Source organism: Syngnathus typhle, linkage group LG7, assembly GCF_033458585.1.
Source record: "Syngnathus typhle isolate RoL2023-S1 ecotype Sweden linkage group LG7, RoL_Styp_1.0, whole genome shotgun sequence".
In the NCBI taxonomy this organism is placed as follows: domain Eukaryota; kingdom Metazoa; phylum Chordata; class Actinopteri; order Syngnathiformes; family Syngnathidae; genus Syngnathus; species Syngnathus typhle.
The window spans coordinates 16572668-16594663 of NC_083744.1; the positions used below are offsets into that span (position 1 = coordinate 16572668).

General features: G+C 43.1%; 2 protein-coding genes across 5 annotated transcripts in view; one reads left to right on the forward strand and one right to left on the reverse strand.

Annotated features, from left to right (window-relative positions):
* Positions 1 to 21: 21 nt before the first annotated feature.
* On the reverse strand, positions 22 to 10914 carry slc6a15 (solute carrier family 6 member 15). The gene is made up of 12 exons (XM_061284160.1): positions 10748 to 10914; positions 8531 to 8987; positions 6661 to 6818; positions 6439 to 6565; positions 6122 to 6303; positions 3272 to 3382; positions 2650 to 2891; positions 2370 to 2562; positions 2039 to 2231; positions 1792 to 1951; positions 1528 to 1690; positions 22 to 1444 (listed from the first exon to the last, which is right to left on the reverse strand). The coding sequence occupies exons 2-12, from the start codon at positions 8835 to 8837 to the stop codon at positions 1061 to 1063; spliced, it is 2220 nt and encodes a 739-aa protein (XP_061140144.1). The 5' UTR covers positions 8838 to 8987; positions 10748 to 10914; the 3' UTR covers positions 22 to 1060.
* Positions 9343 to 21996, forward strand: part of lrriq1 (leucine-rich repeats and IQ motif containing 1) — a 24790-nt gene continuing 12136 nt past the window's right edge. The window contains exons 1-15 of one of the 4 annotated variants that reach the window (XM_061284156.1): positions 9343 to 9785; positions 13069 to 13170; positions 14874 to 15613; positions 15976 to 16072; positions 16154 to 16239; positions 16410 to 16506; positions 16585 to 16682; positions 16747 to 16821; positions 16883 to 18949; positions 19043 to 19195; positions 19274 to 19424; positions 19797 to 19990; positions 20734 to 20864; positions 21248 to 21321; positions 21400 to 21493. In XM_061284156.1, coding sequence (XP_061140140.1) covers positions 15545 to 15613; positions 15976 to 16072; positions 16154 to 16239; positions 16410 to 16506; positions 16585 to 16682; positions 16747 to 16821; positions 16883 to 18949; positions 19043 to 19195; positions 19274 to 19424; positions 19797 to 19990; positions 20734 to 20864; positions 21248 to 21321; positions 21400 to 21493 — 3386 coding nt within the window. In that variant the 5' untranslated portion in view covers positions 9343 to 9785; positions 13069 to 13170; positions 14874 to 15544. Of the gene's footprint in view, positions 9786 to 12930; positions 13171 to 14873; positions 15614 to 15975; positions 16073 to 16153; positions 16240 to 16409; positions 16507 to 16584; positions 16683 to 16746; positions 16822 to 16882; positions 18950 to 19042; positions 19196 to 19273; positions 19425 to 19796; positions 19991 to 20733; positions 20865 to 21247; positions 21322 to 21399; positions 21494 to 21996 lie in introns of those variants that run through there. The other 3 variants (XM_061284158.1, XM_061284157.1, XM_061284159.1) reach the window with 3 other exon arrangements.

Sequence of the window (21996 nt, forward strand, 5' to 3'; positions counted from 1 at the left end):
AAAATCAATCGAGACTTTGACTCGTGTTTTTGGGTCGGATTTTAATGTCGGAAGAAGAGGAAGGGGAAAAAAGGACATTTCTTTGCTGTATGTTTTCAAGCCATTTGATGGACAGAACAAATTATTTACAAAGACAAGGACTCAGTCCTCATGAACACATTAGTTAAAAAAAACAACAATGACGTTAATAATGACGATTTGATGACTGAACCTTAATTACATTGATCCAAATAACGCAGATAAATATATTTATAGGATATTTACAGAATACTGAAACTATACAAACATGGCGTATTCTATAAATGACGATGTAGGCGCTCGTTAGCCTCGACCCAATCGTGGAACTTTTCGAATGTACACGTTCTCTCTCTCTCTCTCGCACACGCATTCTTACTTTCTCATGTAGGCTCGGTGGCACGTCCACCTTATTGCTCACACTTTTGTATTCAGTAGCACGGACGAGTGATCCAAAGATGGACTAAGTGCGGGAGGGGAGGGGGGATGGCAAAAGTCACACGATCGTCAGACACAACATTAGGTACACCGGGGAATTTTCTTTCGGGTAGTTTTCATGTCTTGCATCGGTTGAGGGGGTTAAGGTGATTTTTTTTTAGTTTAAACGTTTCTAGTAAACGTTAATTTGGCGATTCTTGACCCGATTTGGCCAGCAAGAGCATTAAATTCACTTTTAAAAACAAATAAGCTCATATTTCATTTCATTGAATTGATCAAATAATGGCAGATCGCACTCATTCAGACCTTAAAAAAAAAAAAAAAGGCATTTCAAGAAACCCCTTCGATTGGATGCCTGTCTAATAGAAAAGAACCCTGAACATTTTTATTTTTAGAGGCGGGATGGTGTCAAGTGACTTCTGCTATGGTGTCCCTAATGAAGTGACCTGTGAGTGTAGATTCCCTGCCTAGGATTTGTTGTTTTTAAAATGTTAAGGTTCAGAGACGACAAAGAAGAAGAATATGAGAAATAAAGCAGCTAGGCTGTTTTACAAAGACTACGCGGTACACACACGGAGGACTAGACGGGAAGAACGGGGGGGCCGCACTACAAGTCCGACTCGGGCACGTCCGGCACGTCGGCCATCAGGTACCCGATGCCGTAGCGACCGTTGGGCGCGGCGTCCGCCTCGGGACCCCCGCCGGCGCTCTGCTTGCGGTAGATGCCGTTGGCGAGCATGGGCGACGGCACCTGGCTGGGCGTGGTCTTGGCGTGAAGGAGGCTGGCGTCGTCGCCTTCGCCGGGCACGCTGCTCTCCTTGATGATGCGGCCCTTCTTGTAGGACACGGCCGAGATGCCGCCGGCGCCGTCGTCGATCACGCTGAAGTAGCGCAGCGCGAAGACCACCGGCACGGGCAGTATGGCCACCACCACCAGGGAGATGCACACCGCCACGCCCCATGGAGGGAAGCCCACCAGCTTCTCCTGGGCCTGTTAGGGTCCATACAGAGGAAGAACAAGCATTGAGGAAACAGGTACAGTATTCCCCATACGCACACGTGTGACCGACCGACCTGCTCCTGTATCCAGGCACTGTAACTGGGCGGCGTCTTGATGAGCTGGACAAAGCTGGAGCACAGCAGAACCAGCAGCAGGCTGGGCGTGATGAACTTCCACATGTAGTAGTAAAAGCGGTACGGCCTGAAGCCCAGCATGTCCTTCAGGTCCTCAAAGAACCTGATGGAATCGCAACACAGGTGAGCTCACCCTAGTCGGATGAATATAAGTTTTCCGCACGGTTTTTTTGAGCGGTTCATCGGAAGTAGCGAAGGCCGTACTTGTCGATGCCGTAGAACCAAGCGACGGCCAAGTTCTCCAGGATGACCACGATGAGCAGCGGCAGCGTGGCCGAGTAGTCGTCAAACATGGTGACAAAGTAGTTGCCCGAGCGCTGCACGAACACCAGCCCGAGGGAGAAAGCCAGCACGCAGCAGCCCACTGGCGGGAGGGAGGGAGGGGGGTCAGTCACAATATTAGGAACGGCTTTCCCAACTCCCAATGGACATGAACATGAGTTTGGCTGACCCGTCAAGAGTTCCTTGCGCACTTTGAAGGTGTCGATGAGAGGCGTGAGGATGCCCTCGATGGTGCCGAACATGCTGCCCAAGCCCAAGTTAATCAGCATGAGGAAGAACATGACCGACCAGAAGGGAGACGCCGGGAAGTGCGTCATGGCCTCCGTGAAGGCGATGAACGCCAGGCCTGTGCCCTGCACTGCCTGGTGGGTGGGTAGGGGAGGGGGGAGGAGAGATTGGTCAGTGAAGGGCAACCATTTTGTATTTCCCCCCCAAAATAACAACTCAATACAACAAGTGAACTTTTTTTTCCTCCAAGTACGATCGCATCTCGTCCATACCTTGTTGAGCTCGTCCTCGATACTGCAGGACTCCAGTCCGAGTTTGCCAAAGTTGTCCTCCTTGACTCCTCGGATGATGTCGATCATCCGATGGTAGTCGTCCACGCTCACCTTTTGACTGAGGTTGATGTGGTTGGGGATCAGGTTGGCCTCGATGTCGTTGCCCAGCAAATCCGCAATCTTGTTGCTGTTGCTAAAACAAACACAATCAAGACAAAATGCCGTCGTGGGTTTTTCAAATTGACCTCGTTTGATATTTTCAGGGCGGAACAAGACTCACAGCAACACGCATCTGTCGTTCATAATGTTGGCTTTGAAGCCGAGCACGGCGAACACCACCAGGGTGGCCAGCACCGATGTGAAGAAGTTGATGAAGGACACCAGCACGGCGTCAAAGTGGCAGTTGTTGTCGCGCTTGTTGTAGCTGGAGAAGGCGATGACGCCGCCGAAGCCCAGGCCCAGCGCGAAGAACACCTGCGTGGCCGCCTCGCGCCACACCTTGGCCTCCAGCATGAGCTCCAGCTGGCACGCAAGCACAAACACAGAAGGGAATGGTGATTTGATCACATGGTGTCTCATGTTGTAGACACAAGGGGGCGTCAGAGCACCAAAGAAACTGTGGTAGCTCTTCTTGTTTCCATGGTGATAGAAGCTACAGCAGAATTTACAGCCTTGGAAGATGATTGGTGTGTTATTGCTATCAGCCAGTCAGCAGACAAAGATTATTTTTTTAATTAAATCAGTTTTGACTCCAGACGGGGGTATTTGCTGTACTATTGGTACTAAAAGAAAATATATTTTTCTATGAGCACTCCTTCCCGTTGATCATTCTTCCTCAAAAGTGTGATGTCTTCCTGAGTTCAGAAGGAGCGTGGGCAAGAGGACATTGTGTCCGTCCGTACCTTTGGTGTGAACATGTGGCGAATCCCGTCCATGGAGCCCTCCAGGAGTAGCGAGCGAACCAGGAAGCAGATCAACACCACGTAAGGGAACAACGAACTGAAGTACATCACCTAAAAATGCAGGCACAGCGTAGGTCACCAAAACATTTAAAAGACCCCCCCAAAAAAAACTTTTTGTTTTTTTGTATCTTTATACAACAGAAATGATCAGGTCACCACACCCCGACATGCCTTCCAGTCAGTAAATTCAACTTAAATAAACACACAACACAATCACGAGACAGAACGAAAGCTACACAAACATTCATTTGGGATAACGCAAACAAGTCAACACGTACTGTGTACACCAGGCCAATGTTGCAGGTGGTATTTTCACGGTCAAATTATGACACGCCTATTTAAGTTATGCCTCCGAGTAATATTTCACATAGCAGCAAAGATGGCTATCTTCTCAAGGAGTTTGTGTCCATGAGAAGTGAGAAGGTCACACCACAATTTTGTGTGTGTACAATTTTTAAAATGGTGACACTGTGTTGTGCTAGTATGCTAAATTCGTTGCTACGTTAGTTTAGCAAGCGCTACAATTTATAGTGGGGCATTCTTGTGTCCATCTTTAAATTATTTCTACTAACGTTGATGTATCCTTATGGAAGTTTATCTGTGCCATCGGATTTTGAATTCGAATTTGTAGCACTGAATTTTTTTACATCCAATTTTTAACACTGAATTTTTTTTTGCATCTAAATCAGACTTTGAATTTTAAAAGCCATCGAATTTCTAGCACTGAATTTTTTTTTTCCTAAGACATTTTTTTCAATGTCTCAAAAAATTCAGTGTCAAAAAATTCAATGTCTTAAAAAATTCAGTGTCAAAAAATTCGACATCTCAAAAAATTCAATGTAAAAAAATTCAATGTCTAAAAAAATTCAGTGTAAAAAAATTCGATGTCTCCAAAAATTCAGTGTAAAAATATTCAGCGCGGACATCCGGGGTAACCAAGGGAGAAGTAATCAATCCCTGTATCAAATCATCCAACGTTCAGCCAATCAAGTTACGCTCCATTGGTCATGTGACGTCGAAACAGGAACGTCGTGAAGTTCAAGTTCATTACAGTATTACAGTATTAACTGTTACTGTTACCTTTAAACTTCACGAATTTTTTTACACTGAATTTTTTAAGACATTGAATTTTTTGACACTGAATTTTTTGAGACATTGAAAAAAAAGTCTTAGGAAAAAAAAATTCAGTGCTAGAAATTCGATGGCTTTTAAAATTCAAAGTCTGATTTAGATGCAAAAAAAAATTCAGTGTTAAAAATTGGATGTAAAAAAATTCAGTGCTACAAATTCGAATTCAAAATCCGATGGCACAGATAAACTTCCATATATCCTACTTAATTTGCCTTAATCACTTGCTTATGTCACCAATAAAGTAACTTGTAATCTTAATTGCTTTTAAAATCGAATTTAAAGGAGTAAAAAAAAAGTAAGCAGATCACTTTTTCAAGGTAACTAGGGCTACACTGCTGATAAGCAAAATTAACTTTGGAGGCTGGATTTCCTAAAAATGAAGGCGTGCAACTGCGCCCAACGCGAGTCATCAAACTTCCTCCAACCTGACGTTATGCAAGATTTACAAAGTATTAGTCTTGCCTAAACCATCCCCCCCCCCATTTCCCTCCCCATGAACCCTGTCCTCAAATCTCCGAAAATCAAGCCAAGCCGAAAGAGCGCGTGTAACCACGACAACCAGATCCCTTTCACGCCCACCCGCGCTCACACGAGGATATTCCTTGAAAAAAAAAAAAAAGTCTTTGTGCACACGGAAGGAGAGACTCCATTAATATTCTTTTGTGCTCACACTTGCGAGACGCCTCGTGGGGGGGGGGGGGGGGGCGACTATCGGGGAAGTTTGAACTCCTCAACCCCAAAACCTGTCTGGACACACCAGGTGAAAGCTCCACGTTATCTTCAGAAATGATTTCCACCCATGTTTCTCAATGACCGCACTAAAATAGAGCAAAGTGGCAGTGGGAGATAACGTCTAGACAATGGCAGCGGCTGTCGGCCGCATTTCAAGCGGCCAAAGCCAAACAGGGAGGGTCTGGCGCGACAAATTGGCACGGCAGAGACCACCGCTGTTGAAGGCATCCATCTTGTTTTGTCCAGACAGTCGTCGCGATAAAACCACAGCTAATGGCCAAGGCAGTCTGCCTGACACGGACAATAAAAAAGTCTTCGTTCCCTCAACTGCTAAAACAAACGGTTAACAGGGGTGACGCTTAACGTGCAATTGATATTGTAGTAAAGTTATGTAACGGTCAGAAAGCGATCAGTACACATTAGTTGATCCATCATTAGCGTACGCTGTGGTCGAGGCATGACGCAAGAGGAGGGGATCAAACCGAATTCAAACGTCAAAAACATCAAGAGCTTTCCTCGTGCCCATTTCTTCCAATTAGCTCCGGCTTGACCCCCCCGAACATCCGACGTCTAATACTTGTCATGTGACAAAAAAAAAATAATGGAGGTAGGAGAGGTCTTAATCCTTCCGGATGCTAGTCACGTTAGCGTCAGCTTTGATGCTGGAGGTCAGCGTAGCTAGGTGAGCTTAAGTATCCAATCCCCTCCAGGAAAATCACATGAGGATGACACAAGTCGTTAACATCGCTCCATTTTACGCTTCCCCTAAAGAATATTAACACTTTGTTCCCATAACATTGCCACTTTTTCGTAGTATTAGCGACCAGACAAGACATCCATACAGTTAGCGCGCCGTAAATCTTAATGTTCGCTAACGACGTGTGAGAGGACCTTCCCCCCCAGTTCCCCCCAAGAGGCTAAGCATACCTTCCCGGACGACTGGATGCCCTTGATCATGGCCAGGCAGACCATGGACCAGGCCCCCAGCAGGCACAGCGTCATCTTCCAGTTGAGTCCTCCGCTCTCGGAGATACTGTCCGAGATGTCCAGGGCCTCGCGGTACCAGTAGTAGGTAGTGGCCGAGCTCTTCTCGCACTCGGGCACCACAACTGCGCGATAAAAAATATCTTTTTTTTTTCTCAACCTATTTAAATGTAACGTAACTTCATCGTGCATAAAAATGTTGTGACATAGTAACCCTCACTGATATAATCATACCATTAAATTCTTTTCAATGAACTTACATGTGCTGTTCTTGTTCTTGACCAGCGGACACTCGTGCCATGGCAACGGTTGCTGGAAGGATTGTGAGAAGTAGAAGAGGCTCCAGCTGATGATGACGTTGTAGTAGAGAGCCACGAAGAAGCACACCTGCACAGAGCGTCTATTATTGGTCCATCTAAGAGGTGTGAAGGACTTCAACAGCAGAATTCATCAGCTAGCAAGCTAACGTTATGGCGACTCACCACGCAGCTCGCGAAGCCGATACCCCCAAGTCGAGGGCTGATGTAGTTCCACACGCCGATGCTGCCCCGACGGATGCGCTGACCCACTGCCAGCTCCAGGAAGAAAAGCGGGATGCCAATCAACACCAGCAGGATCAAGTAGGGCACCAGGTAAGCCCCTAAGGGTCAAAATAACACAAGCAACACACTTTGTTTCTTTCAACAATACTGTACAGGTGCAAAGATGAATGGATTCATTGACGATGAATCGATGATCAAATGAAGAATTGAAGAACCATTCGTCCAGTTTGATATGATGAGGTTCATCTCACTGAATTAAAATGAAGCAGGAAAACTGTTCACGTTTTGACCCACTTCCACAAGAGGTGGGTTATTTTTAAGAGGCACCCTTATTAAATCAATTGTTGCAAGTGGCTGTCTTCAGGGAGGTTTCATCCGCGATGAAGTCCAAAATGACTCGGAAGTGGGATTACTATGAAGTGTTCAAGTCGTTGGTGTACTTCCGCGTGCACTCAAAAATCCGTTAGAGCAGGATTGCGTCATACCTTTCGAAATGCCGTGATGAAAGCCGCTTGGCATTTTTTTCCCAACCCGCTAAAATGACTGTTGGCATTGTTGACATTTTTAGCTATTGCGCAATCTGCCCACGTGTGTATTGTGTTGCTGGTAGTTTAATCCGTCGCCAAATAGTGTTTTGTTTATCGTTTCCTCGGACAGGATGTTGCCCATCCCAGGTGTAACGCCTGTTGTCTTAACAATTAGATCATCTTATTCAATTTCATTCCTGGGGATCTTTGATATCAGTCAGCATCAAACCCTCATCCACCTTCCTCCCAGGTGGTCTCCCATTGTCTTTCCAAAAGCAAATATTATCATATTAGAACCCTTTTATCTTTCGACCAAAAATAGCCTCTACGGTCGTCCGGGTCGTGGTGGATGTTGTGTTAAAAATCTGTCAGTGTATCACATTGCAGTGTGGATGTTAAAATCCATCTACTCCTGTTTTGGTTAGCAACAGCACTTTGTTACATTCCATTTGATTTATAGTAGAAACTTCACTTCCTTTCTCCCTTGCTGGACCCCAACCAGCGGCTGAATTACTCATTGACTCAGTTGTACAGTAGCCCTGAGTCCTTTTTCCACCCGGGCCTGGGCTTTCTTAAAGAGACAGTAGCACATGGCCTGTGGCACCACAAAAGGACATTTGTATCTTATAATAGATGAAAACTAATGACAACATTGAGGTTTCTGGTGTGTGTGTGTGTGAGGGGGGGGCTGCCTGTGTGTGTGCATTTTGGTGCTGGGGCTGTGTAGGTCCCAGACGTGTCATTTTAATGAAATTACACTTGAACACAGCGGGGTGGACCAGAGCTGTTTAAAGCAGGCCTGACTCTCTAGGTGACTCAAGCGAGGAACGACCTGACTCACAGCATGAGTGTGTCAGACACCTTACTGTAAAGGAGCAGAAATGTAAAACACACACAGAAACTTAATTGAGAAAATTAACAAAACCATAATGTGCAATGTGATGCTGCTTTACTGTTGTTGGTTTCGGTCATGTTTTTTGTTTTGTTAATCAAACAAAACCATAAAAAAAATTACAACTAAGGGTGTAATGTTACCTGAACCCTGAGCAACAACACTACTAGGACACATTATTGCAAAGCAAAAAAAAACAAAAAAAAAGAACTTGACTTCCCTTTTAAGATGTCATCTCTCCATTACGTAAGATCAGAGACGGACAAGGAGTGGGTGAATGAATTACGCATCAACCGAGAACAGAGACACAATGTTTTGAAGTGACCTCGTCATGTGTCGTTTGACAGCTCCCACGCACATAAACATGGATGCAAGGGGTCATTGTGCTCACCTCCGCCATTCTTCTGGCACAGGTAGGGAAACCTCCAGACGTTGCCGAGGCCTACGGAGAAGCCCACCTGGGCCAGGATGTACTGCAGCTTGCTGTTCCAGGCCGGCCGCTCTTCTTCCTCCTCCTCACCGTCGGAGCCGCCCTCTTCCACGTCGCCCTCCTTGCCGTCGCCGTCATGGTCGCCGATGATCAACGAGGTCTTCTTGAAGGAATCGTCGCAGGCGTCCTCGTTGGAAAGCAGGTCCCGGGCCGATTCTGTGACATCGTCGTCAAGCTCTCTCTTGACGGCTTTGCTGTTTTTGGGCATTTGATAATGCAAACGAGGGCGAGGGATGCCACGTGCTTATTGTTGGTGGGCTACGGTTGCGCAATTGTCCCGCCTTTCAACTTTTCCGTTTGTCGGAGTCCGTGGGATTTCGAGGAAAGACGTTTTTTTAGTTCGCCATTATCACCAGATCTGTGTAAGACAATGGGAAAATGAATCAGCAGATCACACAGACAAATTCAAGCATTTTCAATTCATTCGCCATTTTGTTTTCTCGCAACTGCATCGCAGTTCACAAACGTTGCTTACAGAAAAATAAATTATTTCCCCTATTTATTTTTTTTCATCCTGGGATTTGCTATAATTTAAACAGCCAGTTCTTTTTCCGAGCATTAACTTGTAACCCCAAAAACCTTGAAAGCCTCGCTGTGAGCAATACCGTTTAGAGAAGGTGTAAATGATGCTTTATATTCTTTATCTTTGGGATATTCTAACTAAAGTACATCACAGACACATGGGAACTGTGGAAAAAAAAATATAATATATTTTTTTTTTTCCCCATGAAATGTCCACGTATAGCGGAACTATGAAAACAACCCGCATGGCTGGAGAAGTGAGTGACGCTATCGCATTTCTCTCACTTTCTAAATCAATGATCGGGGGTGGGGTATTTACATAACGAAACCGAATCAAACTGTTTCATTTTAAGATGTACCGATGCACACCTGGTAAAAAATCTGTTTGCTGTTGCTGTTGATCTATTGGGCTTGGCGAGATTTTACATAGTAATAAATATGACAAAAGCTACGGCCGTATTGAATCGGATCGTATCCTCACTGAATCGAATCGTTCCGATTCAAAATATTCTATCGTACTATTTTTGAATCATATCGTACCCCACGTATCAAGAAACATTACCACTCACATGATTTTGGATTATTTTTGGGACACATCCAGAGGAGATCATGCAAACCCCAGAACCTCTCCTTTGTGAGTAAACTTTCGCCTTACTGCTTCATATTTCAAATGATACATCAATTTACTAATAAATTATATGTATAAAATATATCAAATTGATTATTTCACAAATACAGCATATTCTTAATTGGTCATTTACAATTGACCATTTAAAAAATACATACACAAACAAATACATAAATGAATAAATAAGCAATTTTAGAGGTGGAGCAGTAACATTCATGCAAAACATATGACAGGACTTTTAATGTAAATATTGGGCGAGTCGATTTGTTTTTAAAAAGCGGGGGTATACTTTGTTCTCGGGTTTGCTTTATCTTACACCCCCGTTCGCGTAAAAAAAAAAAAACAAAACATACACAGAACTAGCTACTGTACAATAAATAATGAGAGGCTATTTAAATCATAACACGGATTATTTTAGTAAAAGCACTCTATTTGGGTAGTCTTGGTCTGTCCAGATTTACCTAATACATTTTCTGATGGTTTGAGTGATGTGGGGAAAAGACCCAAGGGTGTGGACGACGCGCCACGCGCAACATCAGGCCATTTTGGTTCATATTCTTTTCTCCTTTGTCGAACACAAGGATTTAGAACACAAGGATTAACACGATTAATAGATTTACATAGTTCCAGATTAGCCTATCTTTCCGCGGAGGATGCTGAGTAACGGGAAATCTTATACGGCGCCACGCATGGTGGTTTAACCAGGCCTTAGTGTGGAAAATGACATCACAGCCTTTAGATATGTACAAAAAATTGAAAATGCGTAATTATAGGCCGTGTGATCCGTTGACTAGTCTCACAATGTGCCCTTTATGAGCCATCCTGCCTCCTAGGCGTCCGCGTGTGGTATTTCATCATCCCATCCACGCACGCGCACGTTGGTACCCCAGCCCTAACCCAGTCTACATCACATGCACGTGCACGTATGCGCACTCACATCCTAGGGATGCTCCGTAGGGCGAACTCACCTAATGATGACAAAAAAAAGGCCGAGAAGAAGCGAAGACGTCTCAAGGGATGAAATTGTGCGAGCACATACACGGGGCGGACATTATCACTCGTTCGAAAAGCGTCTAACGTCGTTGCGGTGTGCTCCGTGTTCGGTGTGTTCTGGCTTGCCGGTGCCGCTCGGCGACGGTGTCTCTTCGCTTGCCAGCGGGCCGTACCACAACAATGAAACTGAGGGTGCTACCTCTCACTTTCGGCGTCGTCAAATGATTACATCCCAGTTTCTAAACCACAGTGTACCGTCATGTCACGTTAGCCTGAGATTAATACACGATTAAAGCTATTTGAGCACAACTTTGTGGAGATTCTACCGTCTTGGAAGCAGAAATCTTATCCGTAACTCCCCCGTTTTCTTTCAACTTTGGTACATTCCACTACTAGCATGTCATTACCGAAAGGGGTTGGCGCTAAAGTGCAATGTGGCTCTGTTTGTAAACCGCACAGGAAATATACGTACTCTTTGAAGATACTGTTTTTTTACACTCTTTTTCCACATTTAAAAGGTGATCAAAGTGGTTATTTGACATTCATTTTACTAGAGAGGAAGCCTCAAAGTGAAACTACTAATTTGTCCATTTTGTTTCTCAAATGAAAAAACTAAATTAATGAATTAATAATGGTGGACTGCATAAATGAGAATATTTACTTTTGATAATAGAAAATTCTGATTATTTGGCCAAGATTAGATTAAAACAGGCGTCTAAAAGATCTCATTAATTGATTTGCGAGGATTGTATTATTGTTCATGTTTTATGTTATGTCTTCTATAAAGCACTTTGTTGATACAGCTGCAGTCAAAAAGTGGTTTATAAAATAAGATGAGTTGATCACAGTTAGTTAGTTTGGTTTATATGACTGGTTTTGAAAATGACAACATTGCCTTCTTTCCACACACACAACAAAATGAAAGTATTACATTCATGATTTGTTGCGAATGAAGGTCGGTTTTCATGCTGCTCTTCCTCCAGGCAAATTGATCTTTTTAGACTCCACACATGCTCAGTACAGTTTGTCTTATGATTAGCTTGGTGGGAGATAGGAAAGGACCATTCTTCCTTCAAGGCATAAATACAAAAATTTTCACCCTAAATATTAAGCATCATGCTCCTAAGCTCAGAAGCTCAAGCACTGGTGGCATTTAGATGACATGAATATTTTGTGGACCTCTGGCAGGACCACACTTGTCCCAAGGTAAACAGACTTTCACTTTCAAATGTGAAAGTAAGATCTCAGATGTAAAAAAAAAAAAACCGGAATGACTCAACTATTAGTCATCACTTACAATACACGCTCAACTTTCTTTTTTCCTTTCTGTCTCCTCTTAATAATTTGCTTTGGCGTCTTGTGTTGTTTTGCATGGATGTGAAGTATCACACCTGACTCACCGACTGACTCAGCAATGAGACAAGCTAACATCACATAACCCTTGACGGAACTCATCAAAAACCATCTCGAAAATCCAAATTGCAAACATAATCTAGCTAAACTAACTAGCAAAACAGTTAGCAACCAACTATTTAGGCCAAGTTTGTCCTTTGGCCTGAATGTCCACGTGATTCCTTATTAGCACTATTAGCTCTACGATGCGCCGTTCAGTTATTGTTGTTTGGCAGCTAACATTTGCTGATACAATGCCTCAAGAAACTCTTGTTTTGATTCAACCGTGACCACAAAATACACAAAAGTGAGTCACAGGTGTCATCTCGCTGGGGCGCCCATGTTGAATAGTTGATGGCGTGCTTGTGACTTTCGTAACACGAAGCCCATGGAAAGTTGAGGCGTGTTGTTTTACACTGCGCGTCACAGACACGCTACATCTCAGCCAATGGAGATCACCTGCCATGGAAGCAATGAATCAATGAATGAATGAGTCGGTCGGTCACGGTAAATCATCTTTACAAAGGGATTTACAACCCATAAAATAGTCATTATCAATTGTCAACAACATGGTGACCCCCCCACTTCCCTCCAGCACGTTGGCATACATTGAAGGGCTACAAAAAAATGACATATACAACCACATCCTCTTTTTCGCTTTACACGGCCACATTTTTAGAACTGCAAAACATCTTAAGTCAGTACAGGTTTTTTACATCTGGTCGACATCCTGTAATATCACTTTGATCCTCACGAGGCATCGGTGAGCGCCTACAAAGTGTCTGAAACATCACACGTGTTTACTCACAAGGCTTTTCTATTCGATCAAAAAAAAGCAACATCCTGCCCCTACGGTCCCAAACTTTGATGATTGTTGATTATTTAGAATATCATTGTGGTACAGTAAACTTTGGAATCGTGGGACCATGAGGCGTTCACCTTGTGAGGAACAAGGACTTTTCATGTCTTCTTGGAAGCCTGCAAGCACAACGCTACTGTGATAAAGGTAAAGAAAACACTATTTCTATCTGCATGTTGTGTCTTTTTGTTTGACCCTTCTAGGATACTTGAGTTTGTTGAAACTGTCCTTGAAACCACACACACACACACAATGTGTTTTCTAACACAAGACCAACTAGTCATGGGGCCTTCATCACTATATCCCACATAAGTGCTCCATTTTACTCGGTTATTCTAATTTAAATATTTCACCCCCCCATGGCAAATAATGAGAGTGAATTTATCTGAACATTTTCATGTCCCCTTTCGAGGTTTCAGTGTTAGGTCGGTCGGGTGAACGGATGTCCTCTTTCTGTGAACTAAAAAGCAAGATGTCTACATTTCGAAGTTTCAATTTCCTGTTCAATGGTTATCGTCACTCATTTACCATCACTTTTATCGTAGATCTTTTTTTTATTTTTTATTTAAATCCCCAAATAATCAAATTGAGTGCTGAATTTAAGATTTATTCAGTGACTTCTGTCAGACTAAACGCATGTATGTAAGTTAGGAGCTACATGCTACAAGATACGCCAGCGATGTCGTTAGCAACCCAGTAGAGAAATCATTTAAGAAGTATACGACCACAAAGAGAACACAGAATCACAAGAAATGAGGCTAAGGCTAATCGGGAGAAGAAATGCTGGACTTTGTAAACTTGATACACTTTGGAGGAATTTTGCCTAATCACGGGATCCGATTGAATGTACTTAGGTCACACTTATGTTGGAAATACTCTGTGGCAGGGTCAGGGTAGCGGCTGGGGCCAAATAGGCCTGCTCATGACCTTACAGAAGTAAAGAATGCAATGTGGCGACGGGCTAGTAGCGGATTAGCCCGCTTCAGCGTTTCTCCGCAAAGTACCGCACGGTGTTTAATCTGGCTCGATTCTGAAAGATTCATCCACGATGTATTCCTCGGATGGAGTTCAAGCTCGGGACATGTTTACTACAGACTCCGTTGAGAGTCGTCAAATGCTAATGCTAAACGGGAATATGTACATTTATGAAAAGTCCTACACATCATTGGCACAAATGGCCTTGGCAAAGTTTGACCTCAGAGCTTGGTTAACGGCTACAGAAAACTTTTGGGCAGTAAAAACAGGCTATTCAAACAACACCATTGACGAGTGTCGTCTGCTGTGCAAACGTGCGGCACGCCGTTGTCTGGCCGCTGACTGCGGCGCCTGCACTCGGACAAAAGCTACGTACACCTTGCCCCGCGAGAACTAATCGGAGTAGACAAGGTTTGCTGATGGAGGCGTTTTTACCAATTCAACTAGCGCCTCGGAGCTAAGCAAACATAAGCCATGATCGCCACTGAAGTTGTGTTGTGACCCGAGGGGACGTTTACAATACACTCGTGTTCACAGTAATGGGCTAATGGCTGTGGGGTTTTCAAAGAAGTCAGTAAAGCTCAAAATCCCTCACATCTGTGTTGCATGGAGTCCACCTGAAGTGAACTTCTAGCCCAGCCCAAGACCACTTTATTGTCATAATAATCATTTCATTTAATGTTTGCAATTATTGCTCAGACAACTATGTATTGATCTTAAGTGGTTCTTAGAATTTGTACTTAATATAAATTCAGTGATTGACAGTATTTTTTATGTTGTACATTAAATGCAGACTGTTTTTCGGAACAATGTTTAACGCTGTGGCTTTTGTTTTTATTTCCATGAATACGCACCGTTCTCATCCCCTGTGAAAGGCCGAGGAAGGAGACTCGGTTCCTTGCGGAGGGCCTCGGGGGGAATGCTGACCGGACGGGAAAAGCGGCGTAGGCCCGCTGGAATCTCCTCAAAGTCAAAATCAGCACGAGTACAGAGCCTTCGCCGTGGGAGAGGGGAACTGGGGAATAAGTCTGCATTGTTCAGAGTACCGTTTTTGTTTTGTTGTTGTTGTGGTCATCTTTGTCTTCTCACCTACAGTCGCTGACCCGCATTCGACCCACCACAATGATCACACAAGCTTACCATTCAGCATTATAGCAGGACACAAGTCTTCTGTTTTTATGGTAGTAAATGATTAAATTGTCAGTAAACTATAGCAAATTATTTAAATCAATTATAGGAAATAAACTATTCTTATAAAATGATATTTCACCTGTCCAACGGAAAATCCAATTGCTTTTCGTGAAGTTTGTCCTTTATCATCTTCCGTAGCGGACACTGTTTCTATAGTAACGATAACTCGTAGAAGTGGAAGTCAACGTTTGTCAACCAAGGTAAAATTGCGCGCCAAATGCCATTTTACGTGACGAGACGGCAAATGTGACAATTAAGTGTATTTTTTGCCAACTGTGGCACAACTTTTAATATAACTCGAGCAGCTAAATGAGTACTAGTCAGGTGAAAAGAACTAGACAATCAACGTCACAACATGTCGGAGGTGCTCCTCACATCTTCAGAAACGGAAGGGGAAGACGGCGATGAAGAGTATGAGGAGGAGGTTGGTGCTTATCTAAGTACACTACTGTATTTTGAAGAAAGTTTTTGTTCACTTTAAAATTCAGTTTTGAAAACAACTGGTTCACATAAGGGAGCTAGACAATGTATGGTGGAAAGTAAAGAAGAAAGGATGGAAGGAAAGAATGGAAGGGAGGGAAATTGGAAATAACATGGAGGGAAGCAGTGAGGGAGGGATTGAAGAACAGAAAAGGGGAAAATACTTTGATCAAACTTATTATGAGGTTTCTCAAGTACCTAGTTTTTGGCTTACCACCTGTTGTTCAGCTTTTATTGATGTGTTTAATCATCTAAAATAACTGCTTTGTTTTGATTGACATCTTAACCTCCATTTTGGGACTTCAGACCTGCGATGAAATCCCGGCATCACTGCTCAGCTACTTTGAGTTCTCCAGAAACCGAGCGGCAGCTTGTGAGAAGCTCGTCCTGGAGGACCTTGAATGTATGAATACCTTTTTAGTTTTCTGTACAGAACTAACACGGGTACATTGACAAAGAAACTACAACTGATTTTTGTTCTCAGACCTCACTGCATTACGAAGCACTGAACGAGTAACGCAAGCAAACGTCGCTTTGGTCGATAAGGACACGGAGACAATAAATGAGACGGTAACTGTCTTTCGTGACATAACCAAGATTCTCTTAAATTGACAAGTAAACAAACTGATACGTTTTTGTTTATCGTGTTAAAGGCCACCTCTTCCAGGGAAAAGAAACATACTGACTAAATTGGAGTTTATACAATATTTATTCATTTATTTATGACTGCTCTGATGCAGGCAGACACTTTTGATGACCAAAATGAAGACAACAGCGCCGCCTCTGGCAGTGATGCGGACGAACAAGAGTTTTCAACTGTGCCCAACGACAGCCGAGGTACAATGCTGCAGGACTGTAAATGGCCACAAGACGGCGCCACAACACAAGCGTGGTGTCTTAGTCATCTTTTTGCAGATGTGGTTAGACGTGAGCTCCATCTGGACATGGAGCGTAGGAAACGAGAGGAACGAGACTTTGAGGAGGAGCTACAGAGGATCATGGAGATGGGAAAGGTGAGTTGAAGAAATATTTTTAGCTAAATCCAGGAACAACATCTTGTTTTTTTCTCTTTTGCAGCTGCGTCGGAAGGAGGCTGATATGATGGAGTTAAAGGCTCAGGAAAAGCTTGAGCGGGAGTTGCGGCTCCAACAGGTCCGTCATCTTGAGGAAATCTAAAAAGTGAAGAATTATTTACGATGTATTGATCCCACAGGAGCGACTCCATGACATGAAACAACAAGTGGAGGAGGAGTTGAAAAAGAGCAGAGAGGAGCAGAGGAGCCTGGTGCGGCGACAGGAGGAAGAGGAAAAGATAAGGAAAGATAAAGAGAGGCAGGAAAGGATAGAAGAGAATCTGAAAGAGCATCAGCGAGAGGATGAGAAGAGGAAAGAGGCAGCGAGGAAGCAAACAGAGGAAGAAGAGAGAATGAAAGAAAAGGGAAGGACAGGAACAGAAAGTCAACTGAAAGAGGAAGCGGAAATAACTGGAAGCAAGATGGAAAAAGAGGAAACAAAGGCCAAAAGGGAGGAAGGGAGGAGGAGGCAGGAAGACAAACGAGTGCAAGAAGAACTGAGGATGAACAAGGAGGAAGACAAAAGACAGAAAAATGGGAACCTCATGGAAGAAGAGCAACTGAAGAGGAAGGAGGAGGACAAGAGAAAGCAGGCAGAGAGGAAGGCAAAAGCGGAGGAAGTCGGGAGAAAGAAGATGGTGGAAGTGGAAAGAACGAGGATGGAGGAGGAAGAGGAGAATACAAACCGGGAGGAAGAGGAAAAGAAAAAACTGGAGGCAGAAGTGATGCAAATCGAAGAAGAGTTGACGACAAAGGAGGAGGAGGAAGGGAGGAGCAAAAAGGAAGTTCACAAACAACTGGAGGAGGTGGAAAAGAGGAGGAGAGTGGTGGACCAAGAGGAGAGTACAAGAGGAGAGACAAAACCGAGGGAAATTGAGAATGAAATAAAGAAGAAGAGTGAACACATGGAAGAAACCAGCCAAACAACTAAGGAAGAGAACAAGAGGACAAAAGCTGTAAAGAAGGAAAAAGAAGAAGAAAAGGAGACCAAACAAATGGAAGAAGAAGCAAGGGGAAAGAAAAAGGGCGATGGGGAAATGAGGAGAAAGATGGATGACGTGGAAAGGATGACAAAACGAGTGGAACAACATCCAGAGCAAGGAGAGAAAAGGACAGAGGAGAATGAAGAGAAAGAAAAACCACACCAAGATGAAAGGCTTGCGATTAGACTCTCCACCATTGAAATGGGCAGGAACATTCAGGAGAACATTCATGTGAGCATCCATCAAGACATCCCCAAGAACACCCAACAGAACATCTGTGACGCCATCCATGAGAACATTCATGACAACATGCATCAAAAGGACATCACTCAGAATTTCCTTCAGAAACAGCACGAGAACATCCGCCAGAACATCAATGAAAACATACCTCAGAATATTTGCAAAAACATTCAGAACATCCATGAGAACACGCAGGAGAAAATTCATCTAAACATCAATGAGGATTTTCAGAGCCTCCATGAGAACACGCAGGAGAAAATTCATCTGAACATCAATGAGGGTTTTCAGAGCCTCCATGAGAACATTCAGGAGAACGCTAAAGAGAACATTCAGGGAAACATCCATCCAAACATCCATGAGAACATCCACGAGAACATTCAGAAGAACATCAAAGAAAACATTCAGGAGAACATCCGGCCGATCATCAATGAGAACAACCATGCAAACATTACGGACAACATCCGTCCAGACATCCAGCAGAACATCTATGAGATTATTCAGGAAAACATCCGGCAGAGCATCCATGAGAACATTAAGGAGAACATCAAAGAGAACGTTCAGGAAAACATCCAACCAAACTTCCATGAGAACATTCAGGAGAGCATCCATGAGAACCACCCTGAGAACATTCATGAGAACATTCAGAACAGCAAAGATAACATCCATGAGAACATTCAGGAGAGCATCCATCAGAACATCAATGAGAACAACCATGAGAACATTCTGGAGAACATCCGTCCAGATATCCACGAGAACCTTCACCAGAACTTCTCAAGCCAAACCTGGCTCTCTCAGCTAATGGATCAAAGTAAGCTTTCTTGGATGAAAGTACGCGTTCCCTGGTCGGAAATACAGAACAGGACCAAGCGAAGAAGTTCTGTCGGGTCCAGGAGAGAATCCAGGCGCTCCGCTCGGGACAATGACCTTCCTCCGCTTTGTCCTGACACGCTGCTGCAGGCTGCAGGCAGGGATTCCCTGCAGGAGGTATCCCATTCAAGTCCTATTCCCATCAAAACCAGCACTTGAATTTGTGCTTGGGAAATTACTAAATTGATGACACCATTTTGTTTCTTCCAGGTGACCATCTTGGTTCTGGAGGACTTGCCAGGCTGTAATTTGTCCACTCTGTCTCAGTGCGCACGACTCCAGTCTCTCACGCTGAGAAGATGCGGGCTCAAAGTTTTGGAAGGAATCAACCAATTAGCGGAGCTGTGCTACGTCGACGTGCAGGTGAACGCCATCTTGAATGACGTCCGTTTTGTCAAAGCAAAAATATTATTTTTAGATCTTTTTTTTTTCTCATGGTAGGAAAATGACATCTCAACGGTGGATTGTGAGAATATGACCGGCCTGAGAGTTCTCAAGATGGGCCACAACAAGCTGACATCCATTCATGGCCTTAGCGGAGCAAAGAACTTGGACGTTCTAGAACTTTCGCACAACTCTATTACACGCATTGGTAAACACTTTTTTTGTGATTATAAATTTGGAATGACAAAAAGTTTTTGGGTCCATCGGTATACCTAAATCAGATAAGCACATTTACAAGATTCGACCTTTGCTTTCCTACTAGTGCACTGTCCATGATTCTCCACAAGAGGGCAGTGTTACCATAATTATGCCTCCATTTTGCTCGCCGTTGCAAAATGACCGAACTTGAGACTCCTTGACTTCTTGATTAATTGATCAAGAAGTCCTTAAAGTACTAAACTTGTATCTGTCAGTGCTGCATTTTATTTTTTCAACGCATGGAGCAAAATTCCACACTTTTTAGCATTTGTGCAACCAAAATTAGAATTGAGTGTAACTTGATTTGTTTCCTATCTTCTAGCTGGTCTAGGCTCCTTGAGGAGACTCCAACGTTTGTCTTTGGATCACAACCAGCTTGTGAGTACTAAAGGGCTGAAGGACGTCTGCACCCTGTTGCACCTTGACTGCTCCCACAACCACCTGGTTGGCGTGGAGTCTTTGGAGAGCAACGTTCTGCTCCGTACGTTGGACCTGACCGACAACAGCCTCATTGAGGTACTATTGATCTTTATTCATCTTGAGCTATCGTTTGCATTTCCACTTGTTTCTTTGATTGCAATTAAAATAGATCAATATTGCAATTTAAAAAAATAAAGTGGTTACCTAAAATAGAATTTAAAAAATCATTCATGTAAAATAGACATATTTTTAGGGGAGCATTCTTACCAAAATTTGAACAGACTGTAAGCCACAAAAAAAGTATTAAATTTTTTAAAAATAAAATGAAAATCACTCAATATGTTTGCTATCATGACAAAACCAAATAAAAGTCACCAAGCTACAAGAACCATTTTTTTTCCGTAGAAAAAAAATTAAGTGCCGAATATTTAAAAACAAATTTATTCTGTTGATTTTAATTTGAAATAAAATAAATCAAATATTTAATTCAAATAAACATTTTGTCAATATTTTTGTTTATTTAACGAGACTTTGGATAGAGAAATAGTCTGGTGATTGTTGATGATTCACATGAATCAAGCAATTGAAAAAAAATGAAAGAGCATATCTAAAAACAATGAAGCAATAATTGGGCAATGGCGTCATTCCAAGCAATTAACAAGACAAATAGAAGAACATATCAGCGGCCTAATTACTTAATGAAACGCTACTTTTCTGCCCGGCTGGACCGTCTGACATTGACGGATGGACCCCACTTAGCGGCAGCCCGCTAACGTTGTTGTAACCCACCCCCACCTCCCATTGCGAAGTGACAACCGGGTTGTGTTCCTCCACTCCAGCCGCCCGCTCTGCTGGACCAAGTCCTCCTCGGGAAGCTTCACATGGACGACAACAGCCTGGGCTCCCTGCGCTGCCTACTCGCCGCCTCGTGGTTGCCCCACTTGCACACGCTCACGCTGGCGCGCAACAGGTAATCAGGAGAATGGAAAATAAAAGACAAATATTCAATTCAATCGAGATGCTTGAAGATTTCGTGGAAGGGGAAGTCTGTCTTGTATTTTGATTTTTTTTTTTTAAATCAACAATCAACAAAAGTCTACCAACAGATGTTTTCCATTTAATATACAAAGTGCGATCATTCAAAATAATACTTTTCATATTAGAGCAATTATATTAGAGTGCGGCTGTAATTTTTTATTTTAACCCGCCCGCTTTGCCAAATAATATCACCACAGTATTAGAAAAAGTTCTCAGTGCATTGTCTCATTAAATTGTGTACCTAAGTAAGTGTCCGGGGATATGACACAACAAAAAGTGCCGTGTTCTTAAAGTGTATTTCTTTGCGTGTTCAAGGCTCACACACCTGCCTGACATGTCTGTTGCAGTATCGCTCGCTACGTTGGATCTGAGTTTCAACTGTCTATCAGGTAATTGAGCTTCAGCACCAAAAAAAAATGCAAATGTTCTCGGTCCAATATGCCTAATAAGTAAAAATGGTTTCCTAGATGTGCAGAATGTTTGTCGCGGCCTGCAAGGATGCTGCTCCCTGAATGAGGTGCGCCTCGCTGGGAATCCTCTCCAACGGGAGAGTAGCTGGAGGTGAGAAGGTGGAAAATCCATCAGGGTGAATTTTCAAAGCTGTTATTTCTCACGTTGCCCAAATACCCATTTATATTTTGCAAAACAAAATTCCCAAATGAATGCGGAACTCATTCTGGATTTTTTGGGAATTATTTTTGATTTTAAATTCCCCAAATTCCTATTCCACAGTTTCACACTCAAATGACCAAAATAATGAGACGTTTTACATTACGTTTTCCTTTTTTCAGCTGATTTTGATTTATCATGACAACTTTGAAAAGTTCATCTCATTCACATTTTACTGACTGACTGATTTTAGCCACAGTCATCATACATTTAATTGAATCCAATGTCATTTTACTTCTACATCATTTCTTTTGAAGCAGAGTTTTTACAGAAATTAAAGTCTGCATTTCTCAATGAGTTTATACGCTAAATATGCTCGTCTATGGGCGTAACTTGGATTCAAGCATTCTGTCATGGCAGCCGATCCAAAACTAGCTAAAGTAAACTTGAAACTT

Coding starts and splice junctions, on each gene's coding strand:
- slc6a15 (XM_061284160.1), bottom strand. CDS start 8,837: ATGCCCAAAAACAGCAAAGCCGTCAAGAGAGAGCTTGACGACGATGTC. Junction 6,819..8,530: donor GTGCCAGAAGAATGGCGGAG/GTGAGCACAATG, acceptor TTTGACCCTTAG/GGGCTTACCTGGTGCCCTAC. Junction 1,691..1,791: donor TGGTTCTACGGCATCGACAA/GTACGGCCTTCG, acceptor CGATTCCATCAG/GTTCTTTGAGGACCTGAAGG.